Source organism: Ranitomeya imitator, chromosome 3, assembly GCF_032444005.1.
Source record: "Ranitomeya imitator isolate aRanImi1 chromosome 3, aRanImi1.pri, whole genome shotgun sequence".
Classification (NCBI taxonomy): Eukaryota; Metazoa; Chordata; class Amphibia; order Anura; family Dendrobatidae; genus Ranitomeya; species Ranitomeya imitator.
Window position 1 is genome coordinate 499,766,763 of NC_091284.1, and position 22,186 is coordinate 499,788,948.

At 41.3% G+C, this 22,186-nt stretch overlaps 1 protein-coding gene across 2 annotated transcripts in view; it reads right to left on the reverse strand.

The window, feature by feature from the left end:
• DMD (dystrophin) overlaps positions 1-22,186 on the reverse strand; it is a 4,179,683-nt gene that overhangs the window by 1,396,194 nt on the left and 2,761,303 nt on the right. For both annotated transcript variants that reach the window (XM_069757653.1, XM_069757654.1), the window contains one exon: positions 8,547-8,648. In XM_069757653.1, coding sequence (XP_069613754.1) covers positions 8,547-8,648 — 102 coding nt within the window. The remainder of the gene's footprint in view (positions 1-8,546; positions 8,649-22,186) is intronic.

The following is a 22,186-nucleotide window of genomic DNA, read 5'->3' on the forward strand; positions in this document are numbered from 1 at the left end:
GTATTCATCAGACGGTGCCTGCTCTGTAAATAAATAAATTTAAAAAATTTACATGGGGTCTCTATGTTTGATAATCAGCACTGGCAAAACTGACAGCTGCGGGTTGCAGCCCTTAGCTGGCAGCTTTATCATGGCTGGTTATCAAGAACAGAGTAGTCCCCACTAGTGATGAGCGAATATACTCGTTAATCAAGATTTCCCAAGCACGCTCGGGTGTCCTCAGAGTATTTGTAAGTGCTCGGAGATTTAGTTTTCCTTGAATCAGCTGAATGATTTACAGCTACTAGCCTGCTTGATTACATATGGGGATTTCCCTAGCAACCAGGCCACCCCCACATGCACTTATACTGGCTTCTAGCTGTTACTCGGGAAATCTTGAGTAACGAGTATATTCGCTCATCACTAGTCCCCACTTCTTTTTTTTATTATTACAAAAATATATTAAATTGAGACATATTCACTTTGGACACGTAATGGATATGGTGGTTTATTAATTTTACTTTTATTTACAGGGGACAAGGGCTTCAATGTAATGGGCATGAGGTGAGTATAACTGTGCTATTTTGACTTTAATTAAAAAAAGTCAGTGTCTTTTTTTCAAATTCTGGATTTTATTCTGGTTGTGTCTTTTTTACAATCAAACTATGGGGCCAGGAACTTGTCGGCTTGTTGTCAGTGGACATAAAACAGCTGACATAGACCCAACAACTATTACCTCACTTGTCATCACACCAGGGGTAGTAGAAAAAGCTGTGCAAAGAGTCAGAGTTTGTACATCTAATAGATGGGTCTTTTCTGAGGTGGCTGCGAGGTGATATTTTCAGCCTGGGGAAGCCAATATCCGTGGCCACTTACCAGCCTGGGAATACCAGCCCCAGTCGCCTGCTTTAGCTAGGCTAGTTTTCAAAAATGGTGCGACCTCATGGTGCTTTTTAAATTAATTATTTAAATAATTTAAAAAAACGACCTGGGGACCCCTCTATTCTTGACAACCAGCCATGATTAAGCTGATCGCTGAGGGTTGGAGACCACTGGTTATCAAAAATAGAAGAGACCCCATGTCATTTTTTATTTGTTTATAGCTGAGGTGCTGGCTGATGAATACTCCCATCTGCTCTCGCTATTTTCAGCAACAGCAGACGTAGGCTGATTGGAGTAATACTATCTCATCAGCCAGCGCCTGTGACTAATGGTAAACTTTTTACCGCTAGTCACAGCTCCTAGCTCATGCTGTCATTTGACAGTGTGGGAACTGCAGTTCTCTGACCAGTGGTAAGAATCTGACTGCAGATCAGAGCCACCGGTGTTTCTCGCACTGTCATGTAGATGACATTGTGGGAAACACCAGATGTTCAGGGTAACACTGACTTCCTGGAGAAGTCTGTGTTCTGGGTCAGTGCCGAAACACTAGGTATTCGATACAGACCCAAACTTTACTGTTCAGGTTAGCCCATCTTTATTCTTTATAAGAGTTAGCAGCAAAATATTGCCTAGATTAAATGAAAAACAACCAGGGAGTGGTACTATCAATATCTAAATCTTGTATAAGGAAAATTTGTGAAGTAGAGCTGATTGTGTCTGCATAATATACATCAAGAAACAGGGACCCTGCACTATATGTGCCAAGAAAAAAGAGAAACAATGTTTTTTAATGTCTATGCCTTCAGTATCAGCACAGAAAAACAGGAATTCCTTAGTATCTGTGCCTACATCATTTATAAAGAGAGACAGGGAAGAGAGATGAGAGAATCAGGCAAAACTCAAACTCGCTTTTTGGACTAATTTTCCTTGGGAAATTTGCTTTGTGCATAAGTTATTCTCCCAAATTGGATGTTACTTAGTATGTTGCAGAGTCCAATGAGACTTCAAGGCATAATAAAAATAAGATGTAAAAGATAAAAAAACACATACTCATTGAACCATTCACCTCTCTAGTCTCTTCTCATTACCCGTTCGGTCCTCCTGGGAGGGTTCTACGCATGTGCATGCATGGTCATGGCGCACATCGTTATCTCATGACAGCAAGACCTTGCATGTGCTTGTGGAGTATCCACTCAGGCCTCATCAAAGCTGGAAGCAGCGATCAGAAGGGGCGACGAGGACTGGATCGGTGACGCAAAGGGGATGGAGAGGTGAGTATAATAATTTTTTGATGCAGAAATGAATTCCCAAAAATATGCTTTTTGGCAAAGGTGGATTTTTATAAAATTTGAGTAAGATTCAATTCTACTCAAATTTATTCGCTCATCTCTGATAGGAAAACATTAAAATCATTACGTGCATCATTTATAAAAAAAAAGAAGGACAGATAGCAAGTGATATCTATGTCTACTCATTCACAAGAAGAGTCAGAGGTATTACTGTCTGTACATAAATAATATTCAAGAGAAATTAATGTATTTTCTCGCTTTAGCTTAAAAAAGCACAATACAATGCTTGTAAAACATAAGCATCACTATTTCCGGTTGTTCTTTAACTCGTAGTACTTAATGTAGACAAAACAATGAAAATATGATACAGCTGATTACTATAGCAGAGTCTTTCATGTTTTATATCTGCAATAACAATCCATCTGCACTGGCACAATAGGCAAAAAAGAGAATGTGTTCTTGCCAGACACTAAAAACATAGCTCGAACTCATATACATCTGTAAAACTGAAAGCTTAAAAATAATGTTTTAATTTTTGTTTCAAATATTATGAAAATTGCAATTTTAAACAAAATAAAATTAGAAATTAAGTTGTGAGATTTGTGTTAGGGCTGGCGGAACGCACCAAATAATATAAAGGAAGATACATGGTGCGTTAGCAGCCCGGGGTCCACCGTGCAGAAATGACTCCTGCTGCTCGGTAATGGCGGAGTATATGGCGGTATAATGTGAACGCACATGGGTTAACTTCACCCGGTAAGTAAGGAGGCGAACCCTGTTGCTTCACAGGGCCGCAAAACTGCTGAGTGAACGCTAGTGTTAGGTCACAGGGCTCTGCCCCAAGGACACAGGGTTAGAGTCCCTCTAGACCCACTAGCGCTCAGCACTGCAACAGGCGGACGCTGCTGAGATGATGCAGTATGATCATGCCTTGTGCAGGATAGCAGAGACTGGCGCTAGTCAGCTCCAACACCCAAACCACACACAACAACGCTAGGAAGGGGATTGATTAGGAGCTTTTACCTGATCTCAAACACTGATCCACACACACTATATAAGTTTTATACTAGCGCATGGCCGAGCGGCCATGCAAACATTTTATAGCGGCGTCCTTGCGGGACCTTCCCAGTGGTCCAATCAGGGCCACTTCAGAACCTGAGCATGTGACCCCCGACCGCCAATGGAAGGTCACCCCATGGGCATGTTCAGTTGAGAAAAAGCAGGACTTAGTTCCAGAATTATCGGCTTGTCGCTAACCACTATTGGTTATAATAGCAGAACCAGGAATGACAGTGGTAACCAGGCGCACAGCATCAACTTGAGCAAGATGCTGGGACGGGCATGTCAGCTGAGCAGGCTCCTCTGTGGCTGGGGAAAAATGGGAAACTGCAGAGGACATGGTTCAAGATTCCTCCTGTGCAGCAGTGGGAAATTGACACCTAACATTACCCCCCCCTTCTAGGGTCCCCTCCTCTTTGGGCCTCGCTACACTCAAAGGAAGCAATAAGCTGAGGAGCCCAAATAAACTCAATAGGCTCCCAGGTCCTGTCATTTGGGCCATGACCCTTCCAATGCACCAGATACTACTTTTTGCCACATACCACCTTACACCCAACGATAGCGTTCAACTCATAATCGTCTGTGGAATTGAGCGCATACCCCCGGCGACTTAGTTCGCATACAGCAGAGGCGCACATTCTCCTGACCAGCTGAAAGGTCCCTGGTGACTACTAACCATACCCCATGGACACATAGTCCTGATTTAAAATGGATCCTGAGCACCAGATAAAGTGTGTTCTGATGAAGGTCCTTGTAGGACCGAAAACATTCAACTTGTAGTCTGGATGCATAATAAATGGACACACTGTTTTTCTTCACTAAACTCTGAGTGCCAAGATATTTTGAACATTGATACTAATGGCTGGAGACCCTACTTGGGCACCTACAAGTTACCTTCCGGAGTGCTGTGTTTTTCTACATATGATTTTTTTTTATAGTTTGGGTTTTATCTATGACAGTCCCAACAGGATCCAGGTCACTGAGACTAAGATCATGAGCCTGGTACATGGAGGTCCTACAGCTGAGTTCTGGCAGTGGTCCACTGAAGTCTTGTGGAACAATGCACCTCTCAGTTGCCTGTTTCACAAAGACCTTTCCAAAACCCTTAAGGGCGCTCTCTTCCTTAATGACTCCCCTTGCCCCCCCAGAAGAGAGTGTAGAGCCAGAATTCCACCCCTCATTGTGTCTGGGATGCAATTATTGATGTCTCAGCCATCCAATCTGGTACACGGGTGTGCTGAAGCTGTCAGTACTATGATTGACAATTCTGTATAAAGTCTGGTGCAGAAGCATGCTGAGCCATTTTGATTGATAGCTTGGCCATCCAATATGAGTCTGGGAATTGCTGGCTTTCTCTAGGTGTTCATTGTCCCAGGTAAGTGCTTTGCTACTTAGCTGGGATATTAGTCCCAGATCTCTGCCAGACGTACCTTCAAATCTGTGTGATTTGTATGGTTGTGCCTTGTTTTCTGCTTGTTGATATTTCATTGCTTGACCTTGGACTTCATTCTGACCATCCGTTTGCTTAACCTCTTTGTTCTGATCTGCTATCTTCCTGGTATTTTGACCTTGGACAATTAATTGATCACGCCTTTGTCTCTTCCAGCTGTTTGTGACGTATCCTCCTGGCTTTTGACCTTGCATTCCTTCACTATCCCAACATATGGCCTGTCCTTGAGATGTGACTCAGCGTCCCAATTCTATTTCAGTTGCCTGGCAGTCATTAACTGTAAATATGTTCCAGAACTTTTCTTACGCCCATTCTAGCTGGTGTGAAGACAAATGCTGCTGTTTGTTAAAGAGAACCACTTACTTTCTGCTTGTCTATTTTTTGCGGTAAAGAAATGCATTACAAGTATAAGGTGTAATGTTTGGGGAGACAGAATGCTGATTTGCATCCAAAGAACACCACATCTACTGTGAAGCATGGGGGTAGCAATGTCATGCTTTGGGGCTGTTTCTTCGCAATGGGATCAGGACGACTGATCTGTGCACATGAAAGAATGAATAGAGCAATGTATTGTGAGAGTTTGAGTGCAAACCTCCTTCCATCAGCAAGGGCGTTGAAGATGAAACGTGGATGGATCTTTCAGCATGAAAATGATCCCAAGTATACCGCCAGGGCAACGAAGGAGTGGCTTCGTAAGAAGCATATGAAGGTCCTGGAGTGGACTAGCCAGTCTCTAGATCTCAACTACATAGAAAACCTTTGGAGGGAGTTGAAAGTCTGTGTTGCCCAGTGACAGTCCCAAAACATTGCTGCTCTAGAGGAGGTCTTCATGGAGGAATGGGCCAATATACCATCAGCAGTGTGTGCCAACCTTGTGGAGACTTACAGAAAACGTTTGACCTCTGTCATTGCCAACAAAGGATATATAACAAAATATTGAGATTATCTTTTGTTAATGACCAAATACTTAATTTCCACCATAATTTGCAAAATAAATCTTGCCAAATCAAACAAGGTGATATTCTGGATTTATTTTCTCATTTTGACTCTCATAGTTGTCATCTACCTATGATGACAATTACAGGCCTCTTTCATCTTTTTAAGTGGGAGAACTTGCACAATTGGTGGCTGACTAAATACGTTTTTCCCAACTGTATATCCCTTTATTATTGCAAAGTGCTGTTCAATATCTTGGGGTTTTATAAGTAGAATTAAATAAATGGAAACAATTCAACCCTTTTTCTCATCCTATATCTTTGTTTGGGAAGAATGGCACAGTCTGTAGTGCTATTTGTGATGTCATATAGAAACTACAATGTAAAGCTGGCATTCCAAGTTGTATATACTGTAGCGTTTCCCTTACTTCGGGTCTTGGGGGACACTTGCTTTGCACGGGAATAACGCATACAGGCACAATTTTTCATACAAATTAAGTCCGTTCCGGTTTATTAAAGCGTCATAAACTGCACAGTAAGCCAGGTTACACACAGTCTGTTACTTTAACACGTGTGGCTTTACAAAACATTGTTACATCTTTTCTCTCCATTACAGTTCATTACATGCATCAACGGAACATATTAAACCCCGACAGTCTGTTCCAATGGCAGATATGTCTCTGCCGTATATTACAGGTTTTTCCCATACCAGGGGTTACCTCTCAGGTGCTTCGGCTCCACACACTGACTCCTGCCAGTGCTGGTTCACAGGGAAACTTCCTCACTGGGATCACCGTTCTTGTGACCAGAGCACCTCAGATAGTCCAGACCCACAGTAGGAACTGTAGCTTCCCCAACACAGAAACCGTCTCAGGCTCTGTAGATGCAGCCTTTCCATGCGCTTCCAGGAAATCCAATCACAGGCACTTCCAACACACAGGCTATCAGTCCATGATCTTACCAAGTGCATACAGGACTCCAGTCCATCTGAGGACAATCCAACACTCTGACCATTCCAGGACTCACACTCTTACCAGGTGCTTGCAGTACTCCAGCCCATCCCAAGACAATCCAACACCCTCGAGCATTCAGTCCATAGCCTCAGCAGTGCTTCCAGGACTCCAGACCTCTTCAGGACAATCCAACACTGACCGTCCACTAGGTCCATGGTCTCAGGTGCTTCCAGGACTTCTCCAATGCCAGGAGACTCCAACACCGACCGTCCAGGACCTTGCACATGGAACAAACAGATCCATACACAGGAACCATGTGACCCACACCCTGATCACATTACATACCCGTAACCACTCCCTTGGGTGGGAGTGTGGGTGTGTGTGGCTAGTTTGACCCTCCCATCTCTCATAACTAGCCCTGCCAGTCTCCCATTAGAACTACACCATTACTTGTGGGACTACAGGTCCCAGAACACCAACCAAACTTCAGACTGACAGCACAGAGTGTCTTCCTCTGCAACACACACCTGCCATTTACACTCCTGCAGGACTTTGTCTCATCACATTTATGTCTCCAAGCGCATCTTGAAGCGCACACACAGCGCCCCCTGGCTGTAATGTGGGTCACTGCACCACAATACTATCAGATGTGACCATCTCAAAAATAAAACTTGCATATCCTCTATTGTGCATGGATGACAGGTGACCAGTGTTGATTCTAAATCCCCCATATGTAAATATAGACATGTACAGTGTGCCACAATCGCTGCAAGATATACTATGGGAACCTTGTGCAAAGAAAATAATTGTCACGCTTTAAAGAGAGAAGCCAAAACTGGATGTGATATCTATATAAATGATTTTAGGCCCCTCTGCACAGGGGGAATCTCGAACCATCTCCTCTGCGGTCTCCCATTCTTCTCTAGCCACAGTGGAGTCTGCTCAGTGGAGACATCGGTCCCAGCATCTAGCTCAGGCTGAAACTGGACGACTGGTTACTACTGCCTTTCCAGGCTCTGTCCTTGTAGCCAGCAATGTTCAGCAGCGATCAGGTCTTTCTGGGACTAAGTCCTGCTTTTCACATACTGAGCATGCCCACGGGACGACCTCCCATTGGAGGTCGGGGGTCACATGCTCAGGTCCTGTTGCGGCTCCTATTGGTCCATCTGGAAGGTCTTGTTGCACTGCCACTATAAAAGGTTCGCATGGCCGCTCGGCCTTGCGCTAGTGTATACTTGAGAACGTGTGTGTGTTGATGTGTGGAAGTCACTCATTAATCATCCCCTCCCTTGTGTATGACTGCTCACGTAAGGTGGATGTTTGCTATCTAGCGCCCAGCTGAGCCATCAGTACTAAACACACGATACAGCGTCTATTGCTGTGACTGCCAGTGCGGCGCCGTGCGCTATTACAGCGCTTCCCTGACCCAAGTCTGGGTGGTTAGTGGCATCCGCCAGTGCGGCACTGCTCGCACTCTTGTGCATAAAATTACTATTTTAGTTACACTCTGACACCCAGTAGTGGTGTCAAGCGCAAGTGGTCTTGACGAACTCTAATCCCGAGTCTTGGGATTGAGTTCTGTGACTCCTTGCTTGCGCTCTTTGTGCAATAACATGGCCCTGTGACGCAACAGGGTTCACTTCTTTCATACAGGGTGAAGCTAACCCATGTGTACTCATTGTACCGCTATATAGTCTGTCATTACTAAGCAGCAGGTTCCATCTCTGAACGGTGGACCCTGGGCTGCGAACGCACCTTATACCATCTCTCTAATTATTTGGTGCATTCCGCTAGCCCTAACAAATGATTCTTTTACAATTTAATGACAACAAAATTCTTTCCTGTGTGTGCATTGTATGTATTCAGGATATTACTACCACCTATGTGAAAGAATTCCAGAGGTTAGACAACCAAGATAAATTACTCCCATTCAGTACAAATATTATTCATATAAGACATATTTCAAAGAAATAGGCTGACACACAGCCAAAATATGTACCTTTAAAGGATAGGATGTGGATTTCTCTGCTTGAAGCTGATACCCCTTGAACAATATACCTTCCACATGTGGCCTTTTAGCTGCTATAGCATCCTCTGTTTCCTAAAATAGGGAAAACATATTCAACATTTAGAATTACAATAGAATATTATATTTGTAGAAATAATGCTATGATTTCAATAGAACTAATTGGAAATGAATGTAAGATTGATATCACATTCATAGTATCTACACGCTTTTTGCAATAAAAAGTAGTATGTGTGCGTAGAAAGTGATCGAATGAGATAAAGAGAGAGGGCGAGCGAGAATGGTGTGTTCCTGAAATCTGAGCACTCTGATATAACCTTATTGTTTGCCTTCTGCAATTAAAGATATTTAAATGCCGATGTAAGAACAAATCAAGTCACAGAAGATGTATCACCAGCAATTTTGAACATCTTAATTTGTCAAAGAGAAACATTTTAAATACATAAAACATTAACAAACTTTAATAATAGATTCTTAAAAGGCCATTTGCCAGTGGGAAGTGGAAATCATGACAGATTTTGCCTGTCAAGTAGCAATTTTTCCAAAGGTCTACAGAAAAATGTGACAGTGCATTAGTATTAAGACATTAGCATAAAACTTGTATTCTATATCAATAATCTGAGTGTCTTGAGAACATTTACTGCTATACATGTTTAGTAATTATGTTAGTATAATTTGTATTTTATGATTAGGGGGATAAAAAAAATACTTTTTTTTGGTGTCAAAGTACCAAATAACTACAACAAAGTTTCTTTTCTTTGTATTTACTTTTACATTAAAGGAGGTTTCCATGATGTTGTGTTTTTTTTTCTCTATGGGGCTAAGAATTTGCCAGTAAGTTGTTGCAAACTACCTGTCTGTTCAGCCCTATACCAGTCAGACCCAGAGCTGTCACAGTACAATGATTCTGATGACTTATCATATCAACAAAGCAGCTTCTTCTCTTCCGCTCTGTACTGTTGATGAAATGTCACTGCTGATGTCATGTTGACTGACAGCAGGCCCTCCAATTCCTAATTGCAGGGAGTTGGCTGTCAAAAAGCAGCACAATGTCAATAATGGCTTGTTGGCAGGGAAGACTGGATGTGAAAGAACTCCTCTGTCTATATGAGGTCCAATGACCATAGCCGCTATAGAGTTATTTTACTTTGAAGAGGCAATTTGCATATTAAATTTCCCAGAGAAGCATTGCATGGTGGATAAGCCTCATTACCTTGACAAGCCAGAGCTGGTATGTCACTCTCCACAAGGAGAAACCTTACCCTTTAGACCTCAAGACTGCATAGGCATGGAATCCTGTCATGAACTTCCATCAAGAGAACACATTCATAAGAGGTACGTCTTTTGAAGGATTTTATATATAACTTGGCAGTGCCTGGAGTGGCATATTATTGTTACTAAAGTGACATTTCAATTAACATTTCCTAGCTTAGCGATTGGGGTCAAAACCTTGAATGGAGCCAAAGAGAGAATGGCAGACTCCCTTCTTGACATCTTTGAAGCCTAAGCAAAAGACTGCACAAAAGCTTGTGGGACTCATCATCATGATGATGAGGAATGGACATGGGCACTGTTATATTTGAGGTGCTGGGCAGTAGGTGCCAAGACTTAGAGTATGTTAATGAGGAACACTATAATATACAGTTAGAAACTGGGCACCCTAGGAATTTTTTATACCAATTGTGTTAGCAAACTTGTATTCCCATTTATGAAGTTTATCAAGCTGGATGTTGTCATTTTTTAACTAATCTACTGTGTTGGTGTCAAAGTGTGCCAATCAATTTGTAGGACACAGTCCAGCAGACAGGTAAGAAATCTGTAGCTTTGGGATGAGAAATCTGCTACTTGACTCCTAACTCCCAGCATCAGTGGCACTTCTTTTGATTAGCTGCCCTGGCGCAATGTCACATGTATGTCACACCACAAATATAACAGTGCACCAGCTAGCTCATCAAAAGCGGAGCCAGGGATGTCATTAGTTCCATTGCCACAGATTCCTGACCTGGCCATTAGACCAGGTGCCTCAAATCAATTTGTTCCATCCGACTGTCTAACACCGAAGATGGTGACTCTAACAGCTAATTGACCCCAAAATAATTACATTTATATATATATATATATATATATATATATATATATATATATTATGTATTAATTAACAATATAAAATGTATTGAATTGCATTTAATCCATATAAACAAATCTACATTGAGGTGAAAATCCCCTACATAAATTTATTTTTTTTATGGTAAAACATATTGATATTTTACAGCAGGCGTGTTAAAACTTGTTCAGTGAGCTGTGGCTTGAATGGGCAGCTTATTGGTTCCAAAACTCTAAAAACATTTTGGATTAATAGTTGCATCCTTAATGCTGGTTTTCTGCTAAAATTATATCAGATACTGCGGTAAGCTTATCTCCTGTTATATACTGTGCTTTTTGTTTGTTTGCGCTTCCAAATGTCATTGATCTTGGTATTTTTTTTAGCAAATGTGACCTCCGCTGTTTGTTGGCATTTACTTTTCCTTTGCAAGGTCAATAACACAACAGATACCACTGAACTTGTCTGATACTGTACATGGGTGTAGCATATCTAAACAGCAACTATTGACCTTTCTTTTCTTTTGGCCGAAAGAACATTGTAGTAGGTGATATTGTCTTATTTGTTTTCAAAATAAGAAAAAAAGCAAGGGTAACTTCCAAGAACTAAATGGAAAACATGAATAGTTAAGTCCTGGACTTATCTGTCAGTCAACTACCTAGAAATTAAGGCTGATAGATGGAAAAGAAAACATTGTGCATGCAGTTACTTTTTCTCATTTCCATCATGCTGGGGAATTTTCTTTTATTTATCGACAATTAGGTTTACCAGACCCTATCCACATACCTAATTCCCAGCCCAAGTGCAAACTGTCAGTTCCTTAATGAAGTGATTGACAAGAGAAGAAAACCTATGCAACTCTACGATGAAAGAATTTATCTGACCATTCTCTTCTGTCTTTCACCCCAACAAATGCTCATATGATACAGTACTCATTCAGCTTAGTTCTTTAGAATATTGATTGCTAAGCTTAAATATGTGGGATTTATGGAAAGAAATAGAAATGTTCTTCCTGTAGGTGTTTATTTTTTGATGAGTTTTGTATTTGGAGGGAAATTACAAAAAACAAGTTTTTGAGATTTTTTTAAGCAATTTTTTAAGCGATCATCAGTTTGTATAAGATATTTAGAACTACACGAGTATTAATACTTTATTATTATTTTCATACGTTTTGGACAATGAAATCACTATGAGTGTCTGATTAATGTTAGCTTGGGAACTAGGTGGGGGTTCGGAGCTGTAGTTTTCAATGTTACTATTTTAGGGTATTTCCTCACTTTTTAGTTCATTTTTGTGGGGGTAAGATAAACAAAACAAAGCCATTCTGTCATTTTTTAAGGTTTTTGAATTACTCATTGTTCACTGTTAATTTTATTTTATGGGTTATATTAATAATGATATTACATTTATACAGTTTTTACTTTTGACAAGGCATAATAGGTGACTTGAGATTTCATATCTGGGGACCATTCATTCTTCAGCCCCTGGCTGCATTAAAATGCTTCAGCACCCCAAGATCATATCATAGGGAGACATTGTAGACAGAATGAGACTCTACTACCTCAACATCAAATAAAGGGTTACTGATCGGGATCGGAGTTATCTCTTATCCCAGTGATTATATCAGGAGCCCAGCTATGTATTATTTCAAACCTTTGCTGTAGATGGCATGGATTTAGTTGAATGGAATATTGGCTGTAGATTTGTGGTTCATTCAGTTCTATAGGAGTACTGAAAAAAGCAAGAAACTCTTGCAGTAGACTGGTAGTACATACAAAATATGTATGCAATACACAGCCAGACTCGCCTGTCCCAGAGAGAAGTCCACAATTGATTGTGACTTTGAGACTCAAGGGGGATCTCGGCATTTTGCAAGCAACATTCTTTTATGGTTAGGATGATTTTTAAGTACTCCATTAGTTGCAATATAATCATAAGTTTCCTAGATAAATCTGGGAAACTCCAAAATGTTAAAGAGTTTCATATTTGTGTTATTTAAAATGTATGTTACTAGATCTAAGCAAGAAGCTTACACTAAAAGTTATACTAATATAAAATAATTTATTGTTGAAACTAGTATTTTCTTATCCTCAAGACAGCCAGACTTTACTACATTACTGTAATATAAGGCAGAGATATCATTGTATTATTTAAAAATAAAAAGAACTGCGTTAAACTTGCCATAAATACTGATTTAAGCTCATTTATTTTTTATTTATGGGTAATTATAATTGAAATTCCTCTATATGGAGCTATTTGTGAATTAACAAATGATCAGTCTGCAAATTTATGCAAAAACAGGCTAATTAAAATGAATTTAGGAAAGTACAGCGTGCTCCCTCATTAATGCAGAGCAGAATGGAAAGTTAACATTATTTACACCAAGTAAACCATGCATTCTTATTATAGTTTGAGACATTATATTCAAACTGTTATAGCGGTAAATATTTTGATTCATGTAAGCAATCCATACCCTTTATCTTTTTTTGACTAAAATAAATCTTTAAATTAGCTTAAACAAGGAAAGTTTAAAATAAAGAAATTAAAATACTTTAAAGGAGTCCATCACCTCCAAAAGTGAAATTGAACTATTTAGATGTTCATATAGGGGACTCAGCCTTATATAAAATTATATTTACAGTGTACATTTTGAAAACACCCTCTAATCTAAAACCCATTTTATTAAATTTGTAAAAAGGAGGGCTTAGGTGGACCTTTGTCATGTCCAAGTGCAGGGTGCACCGTTTTGCCCTCTCAATTACCATCATCTGCCCCTCCCCCATGGTGTTTGTTAAGGATTGCTTTGGAGCACAGCCTGATGTAAATGCCCAATGCCGCATGGAGTGACACTGCAGGGTCAGAGTACTCACATCTTTCATGTGTGTAGCCGTCGCTTGCTGTGCACAGAATCACACTGCAGTGAGCAGCTGATGTAGCCAGGAGAGGGAGATGAAAATGTCTGTGCATGCCTTCGGGCCGTTCATGTCAGTGTGTGCTCATTGTCATTCCACTCCAGTATGTAGTATTTTTTTTTCTACATGTATGCAAGGCTAAGAGTATGAAAGCATAACAGCTTAGGTACTGAAAAATGGAAACAGGAGCTCATCACTGATGATTCAAAATGTGAAATATTTAGCTGCAATAGAAGGCAGGTTTTTTAAGTGTCTATAGGTAACGAGATGGTGACCCGATTCTAACGCATCGGGTATTCTAGAATATGCATGTCCACGTAGTATACTGCACAACCCACGTAGTATATTGCCCAGCCACGTAGTATATTGCCCAGCGACATAGTATATTGCCCAGCCACGTAGTATATTGCCCAGCCACGTAGTATATTGCCCAGTGACGTAATATATTGGCCAGCCACATAGTATATTGCCCAGTGACGTAGTATATTGCCCAGCCACGTAGTATATTGCTCAGTTACGTAGTATATTGCCTAGTGACGTAGTATATTGTGCAGCCACGTAGTATATTACCCAGCCCCATAGTATATTGCCCAGTTACGTAGTATATTGCCGACCTACGTAGTATATTGCACAGTGATGTAATGTATTGGGCAGCCACGTAGTATATTGCCTAGTGACATAGTATATTGCCCAGCCACGTAGTATATTGCCCAGTTACATAGTATATTGCCTAGTGACATAGTATATTGCGCAGCCACATAGTATATTGCCCAGCCACATAGTATATTGCCCAGTTACGTAGTATATTGCGCAGCCACATAGTATATTGCCCAGTGATGTAATATATTGCCCAGTGATGTAGTATACAGCACAGAGCCATGTAGTATATTGCCCAGTGACGTAGTATATTGCCCAGCCACGTAGTATATTGCACAGCGAAGTAGTATACAGCACAGAGCCACGTAGTATATTGGCCAGTCACGTAGTATATTGCCCAGCTACGTAGTATATTGCCCAGCCAGGTTTGTCACAGGTGAAAAAATAAAAAATAAACATATACTCACCTTTCCGAGGGAGCCCTTGTAGTCCACGGCAGGGTCCGGTCCCAGGGTTGGTATTAGCGCAGGACCTGTGATGACGTCGCGGTCACATGACCGTGACGTCATGGCAGGTCTTTGTAGTGCAGGCGCGCAGGGCCAGTGATGATGTCGCGGTCACATGAGCGTGATGTCATGGCAGGTCCTTGTCACGCAGGCGCGCAGGGCCTGTGATGATGTCGCGGTCACATGACCGTGATGTCATGGCAGGTCCTTATGCCACTGGAACCTGCAACGGAAGATGGTGGCCGGTGCGAGCTGCAACGGAGGGTGAGTATAGCAGATTTTTTTTTTTATTATTATTTTTAATATTACATTTTTTACTATTGATGTCGCATAGGCAGCGTCAATAGTAAAAAGTTGGGGACACACAAGGTTAATAGCGGCGGTAATGGAGTGTGTTACCCGCGGCATAACGTGGTCTGTTACCGCCGGCATTAACCCTGTGTTAGTGGTGACCGGAGGGGAGTATGCGGGCGACAGGCACTGACTGCGGGGAGTAAGGAGTGGCCATTTTCTTCCGGACTGTGCCCGTCGCTGATTGGTCGCGGCAGCCATGACAGGCAGCTGGTGAGACCAATCAGCGAATGAATAACCATGACAGACAGACAGAAGGACAGATGGAAGTGACCCTTAGACAATTATATAGTAGATGACGTAGCATGATGGAGGTACTATATAAGTTTATGCTGCATTTCAGCAAATGGAGTCGGGGATTTGGTCAAGATTAATGATTTTCTCCAAGTTGAGAATTATACATGATTAAGTACTATAAGGAAGGCATCTGATTAGCCCCCAATATATTCAGTGGCAGGACAATAACCCTAAACATGCAGCCAACGTCAATATAAACAATCTTAAAGCTTACAGAAGAACAGGGAGCCTGGAAGTAATGGAATGGCCCCCAAAGAGCTATGACATTAACATCATCAAGTCAGAAATTGCATGAAGAGACATACAGTTGTGGCCAAAAGTATTGACACCCCTGCAATTATGTCAGATAATACTCAGTTTCTTCCTGAAAATGATTGCAATCACAAATTCTTTGGTACTATTATCTTCATTTAATTTGTCTTAAATGAAAAAACACAAAAGAGAATGAAGCAAAAAGCAAAATATTGATCATTTCACACAATACTCCAAAAATGGGTCAGACAAAAGTATTGGCACCCTCAGCCTAATACTTGGTTGCACAACCTTTATCCAAAATAACTGCGACCAACAGCTTCCGGCAACCATCAATGAGTTTCTTACAATGCTCTGCTGGAATTTTAGACCATTCTTATTTGGCAAACTGCACCAGGTCCCTGATCTTTGATGGGTGCCTTCTCCAAACTGCCATTTTTAGATCTCTCCACAGGTGTTCTATGGGATTCAGGTCTGGACTCATTGCTGGCCACCATAGAAGTCTCCAGTGCTTTCTCTCAAACCATTTTCTAGTACTTTTTGAAGTGTGTTTTGGGTCATTGTCCTGCTGAAAGACCCATGACCTCTGAGGGAGACCCAGCTTTCTCATACTGGGCCCTACATTATGCTGCAAAATTTGTTCGTAGTCTTCAGACTTCATATGCCATGCACACGGTCAAGCAGTCCAATGCCAGAGGCAGCAAAGCAACCCCAAGACATCAGGGAATGTCCGTCATGTTTGACTGTAGGGACCGTGTTCTTTTCTTTGAATGCCTCATTTTTCTCCTGTAAACTTTATGTTGATGCCTTTGCCCAAAAAGCTCTACTTTGTCTCATCTGACCAGAGAACATTCTTCCAAAACGTTTTAGGCTTTTTTAGGTAAGTTTTGGCAAACTCCAGCCTGGCTTTTTTATGTCTCGGGGTAAGAAGTGGGTTCTTCCTGGGTCTCCTACCATACAGTCCCTTTTCATTCAGATGCTGACGGATAGTATGGGCTGACACTGTTATGCCCTCGGACTGCAGGGCAGCTTGAACTTGTTTGGATGTTAGACAATGTTCTTTATCCAACATCCGCACAATCTTGCATTGAAATCTCTTGTCAATATTTCTTTTCCGTCCACATCTAGGGAGGTTAGCTTTCTATCTATCTATCTATCTATCTATCTATCTATATACATTGCTCAAAAAAATAAAGGGAACACTAAAATCCCGCATCCTAGGTATCACTGAATGAAATATTCCAGTTGTATATCTTTATTCATTTTATTTAAAACCTAAAATATATCAACGTAAGTCACAACTAATAGCCCACAGAGGTCTAGAGTTGGAATGATGCTCAAAATCAAAGTGGAAAATTAAGTTACAGGCTGATCCAACTTCAGTGGAAATGCCTGAACATGAGGAAATGATGCTCAGTAGTGTGTGTTGCCTCCACATGCCTGTTTGACCTTTCTACAATGCTCCTGATGAGGCGGGGGATGGTCTCCTGAGGGATCTTCTCCCAGACCTGGACTAGAACATCTGCCAATTCCTGGACAATCTGTGGTGCAACGTGACGTTGGTGGATGGTGCGAGACATGATGTCCCAGATGTGTTCAATCAGATTCAGGTCTGGGGAACGGGAGGGCCAGTCCATAGCTTCAATGTCTTCATCTTGCAGGAACTGTTGACACACTCCAGCCACATGAGGTCTGGCATTGTGCTGCATTAGGAGGAACCCAGGGCCAACCGAACCAGCATATGGTCTCACAAGGGGTCTGAAGATCTCATCTCAGTACCTAATGGCAGTCAGGCTACCTTTGGCGAGCACATGGAGGGCTGTGCGGCCCTCCAAAGAAATGCCACCCTCACCATTACTGACCCACTGCCCAATCGGTTATGCTGAAGGATGTTGTAGGCAGCAGATCGCTCTCCACGGCATCTCCAGACTCTGTCACATCTGTCACATGTGCTCAGTGTAAACCTGCTTTCATCTGTGAAGAGCACAGGGAACCAATGGCGAATTTGCCCATCCTGGCTTCTGTGGCAAATGTCAAGCGTCTTGCACAGTGCTGGGCTGTGAGCACTACCCCATCAGTGTACGTCGGGCACTCAGACCATCCTCACGGAGTCGGTTTCTAAACATTTGTGCAGACACATGCACATTTGTGGCCTGCTGGAGGTCATTTTGCATGGCTCTGGCAGTGCTCCGCCTTTTCCTCCTTGCACAAAGGCTGAGGTAGTGGTCCTGCTTCTGGGTTGTTGCCCTCCTATGGACCCCTTCACATCTCCTGGTGTACTGGCCTGTCTCCTGGTGGTGCCTCCAGCCTCTGGACACTACACTGACAGACACAGCAAATCTTCTTGCAACAGCTTGCATTGATGAGCCATCCTGGATGAGCTGCACTACCTGAGCCACTTGTCTGGGTTGTAGAGTCTGCCTCATGCTACCATGAGTGTGAAAGCATAACCAACATTGAAGTGACCAAAACATCAGCCAGAAAGCATTGGTACTGAGATGTGGTCTGTGGTTTCCACCTGCAGAACCACTCCTTTATTGAGTTTGTCTTGATTATTGCCAATAATTTCCATCTGTTGTCTATTCTGTCTTGGGGTCTTATTCAACACCGAACTTTCCTTTACTCCCTATATCCAATCACTCACTTGCTCTTGTCACCTGCATCTTAAAAACATCTCCAGAATCCGACCGTTTCTCACTGTTGAAACTGCTAAAACTCTTACTGTCACTCTTATTCATTCCCGTCTGGACTACTGAAACTCTCTTCTGATCGGTCTCCCTCTTACCAAACTTTCTCCTCTCAAATCCATCTTGAATGCTGCAGCCAGAGTCATATTTCTGTCCAGCTGATTCACCGATGCCTCCATCTTGTGCCAGTCATTACACTGGCTACCCATTCGCTTCAGGGTCCAGTATAAACTCATCTCTCTCACCCACAAAGCTCTCCACAGTTCTGCACCGCCTTATATCTCCTCTCTCATCTCTGTCTATCACCCTACACATGCCCTCCGTTCTACAAATGACCTAAGACTAACATCCCCTGTAATCTGAACCTCACACCTCCGTCTCCAAGACTTCTCTCGTGCTGCGCCAGGTCTCTGGAATGCACTTCCCCAGACGATCAGACTGATACCTAGCCCCGACCTATTCATGCGCGCTTTGAAAACCCATCTCTTCCAACAAGCCTACCACATCAACTACTCAGTAAACTAACTTTTCCCTGTTCCCTCCTTCCAAATATTACTCTGAATCTGCACCCTACTATTCATCTTTCTCTACACCCTCCGTACACATGATAACTACACTTGATATTTGACTATTGCACTTAAACACACGGGCTGATGACCGGATCATGCAGCTTTGTATGAAAATCCCTATTTATTATAATTGCCAGACCTGAAATAACAATCACTTTTCACCTATTGTGTCCCCCCATTTCCTTGTAGATTGTAAGCTTGCGAGCAGGGACCTCACTCCTAATGTCACTGTTTAAATTGTCTTAACTCGTACCGAATTTATTGTTTGCACATGTCCCCGCTTAATTGTAAAGTGCTGCGGAATATGTTGGCGCTGTATAAATAAAAATTATTATTATTATTATTCCATTTGCACAACAGCATGTGAAATTGATTGTCAAACAGAGTTGCTTCCTAAGTGGACAGTTTGATTAACTTGGAGTTACATTCTGTTGTTTAAGTGTTCCCTTTATTTTTTTGAGCAGTGTATATATATATATATATATATATATATATATATATATATATATATATATATACAGTGGGGAAGGAAAATAAGTATTTGATCCCTTGCTGATTTTGTAAGTTTGCCAACTGACAAACACGTGAGAGGTCTATAATTTTAAGGGTAGATTAATTTTTTAACATTGTGAGATAGAATATCAAAAATAAAATCCAGAAAATCACATTATATAAATTATATAAATATGCATTTTGCAGTGAGAAATAAGTATTTGATCCCTCTGGCAAACAGAACTTAATACTTGGTGGCAAAACCCTTGTTGGCAAGCACAGCAGTCCTGTAGTTGATGATGAGGTTTGTGCATGTCAGGAGTAATTTTTTTCCACTCCTCTTTGCAGATCATCTCTAAATCATTAAGATTTTGAGGCTGTCCCTTGGCAACTTAGAGCTTCAGCTCCTTCCATAAGTTTTATACGGAATTAATATCTGGAGACTGGCTAGGCCACTCCATGACCTTAATGTGTTTCTTTTTGAGCCACTCCTTTTGGCGGAGAGAATGAGGTTGTCACTTGGGATTTTACGGTAAATAGCTCCATCCATTCTCTCTTTGATGAGGTGAAGTAGTCCTGTGCCTTTATCAGAGAAACACCCCCAAAAGATAATGTTTCCACCTCCATGCTTGACAGTGGGGATGGTGTTTTTGGGTCATAGGCAGCATTTCTATTCTTCTAAACACAGGACTTGAGTTAATGCCAAAGAGCTAGATTTTTTCTCATCTGACCACAGCACCTTCTCCCAAGCACTCACAGAATCATCCAGGTGTTCATTGGCAAACTTCAGATGGGTCTGCACATGTTCCTTCTTGAACAGGGGGACCTTGCGGGCACTGCAGGATTTTAAACCTTTACGGCGTAATGTGTTACCAAAGGTTTTTTTGGTGGCTTTGGTCCCAGCTTCCTTGAGATTATTAACAAGCTTCCCTTGTGTAGTTATGCACTGATCTCTCATCTTCCTCATGATCAAGGATACCCACAAGGTGAGATTTTGCATGGTGCCCCAGATTGATGTCGTTTGACAGTCATATTGTATTTCTTCCATTTTCTTAGTATTGCACCAACAGTTGTTTCATTCTCACCCAGCATTTTACATATGGTTTTGTAGCCCATTCTAGCTTTGGGCAGGTCTATGATCTTGTCCCTGAAATCCTTATAAAGTTCTTTGGTCTTGCCCATGTTGTAGTGGTTAGAGTCTGACTGATTAAATGAGTCTGTGGACAGGAGTCTTTTATAAAGGTGACTATGTAAGATAGCTGTCTTTAATGCAGGTAATGAGTTGATTAGGAGCGTCTAACTGGTCTGTAGGACCCAAAACTCTTAATGGTTGGTAGGGGATCAAATACTTATTTCTCACTGCAAAATGCAAATAAATTTATATAATTTATACAATGTGATTTTCTGGATTCTATTTTTTATATTCTGTCTCTCAATGTTAAAATTAACCTACCCTTAAAAGTATAGACTGTTCATGTCTTTGTCAGTGGACAAACTTACAAAATCAGCAAGGGATTAAATACTTATTTCCCCCACTGTATATAAACAAAAAAGCCTACTGTTATTATGTACCTACTTTAATTTAATAAACCAATTTTTCTTCTATGCTTCTATTTTTGTGTAGGAAAATACACATTTCTTTGCAATTTATATGTTGCCCATAACAGAACCGAAAAATAATACAATTTATCGCTCATAAAACAACCTCTAATACAACCATGTTAGTGAACAAAATCCAAAGATTTTGTCTCCTGAAATGTGAAAGACAAAAAGGGAAAAATTGGCCTGTCAGTAACGAATAACTGCACTATCATTAACTTTTCTGAAAAAAAGACTGTCCCGTGTGTGCACATGAGGAATAATACTACATCTGGTCATTATATTTCATATATCCTGCATTTTCACCAGTTTTTCACTCTGTATGCTCTAGCTCTTAATTCACAATCGACTGTATGCAGGAGGGAGGAGATTAGGGATGAGGGAGGAGATTCACTGCTATGATGTCTGTATAACATGTATTCCCATTAAAACTATAAAGTTTAATACCAACTATTTTAAAAAAACACCAAATCCCAGTGTAACAGAATAAAGATCTACTCCATACCAATAACCTAGCAGTTTCCCTATGCTTAGCTGCTAACCTTACCTACCAGTGGAGGTTGGCACCCTATAGACACGATTCTTTGGTGCCCCCACTCAGCGGCGGCTATCCCTAACTCACCCTGTTAAATACCTATTAAACTATAGGTGGTAAAACAATAAGCAGCAAAAAGAGATGAAAGGAAAGTACTTAATAAAAAAAAAAGGCTATAGTACAGAAAATAATTCCCCCATCATAAAGCGCTAATATATGTAGCTTATAATGCAGTAACAAACATCAAGCAATGATCCTATGTTTTAATGGCTATAATGGCCGCTTCATGTATAAACAAAACCTGTACTCCATAGGACTCAAAGATAACAGGACAGAAGGGGGAAAAGTAAAGCCATAAAATGAGAAGATAAACGGCCTAATTCAAAACAGTGAATCCATCATAAACAACATATCAACTATAAGCAATACACAATTTTGTGAATACTGATGGGTAGTGTTGAGCATTCCGATACCGCAAGTATCGGGTATCGGCCGATACTTGCGGTATCGGAATTCCGATACCGAGATCCGATATTTTTGTGATATCGGGTATCGGTATCGGAAGTGTAAAATAAAGAATTAAAATAAAAAATATTGTTATATTCACCTCTCCGGCGGCCCCTGGACATCAGCGGGAGGATCCGGCGTCCGGCACGGCTTCTTTCTTCAAAATGCGCGCCTTTAGGACCTGTGGTATGACGTCCCGGCTTCTGAT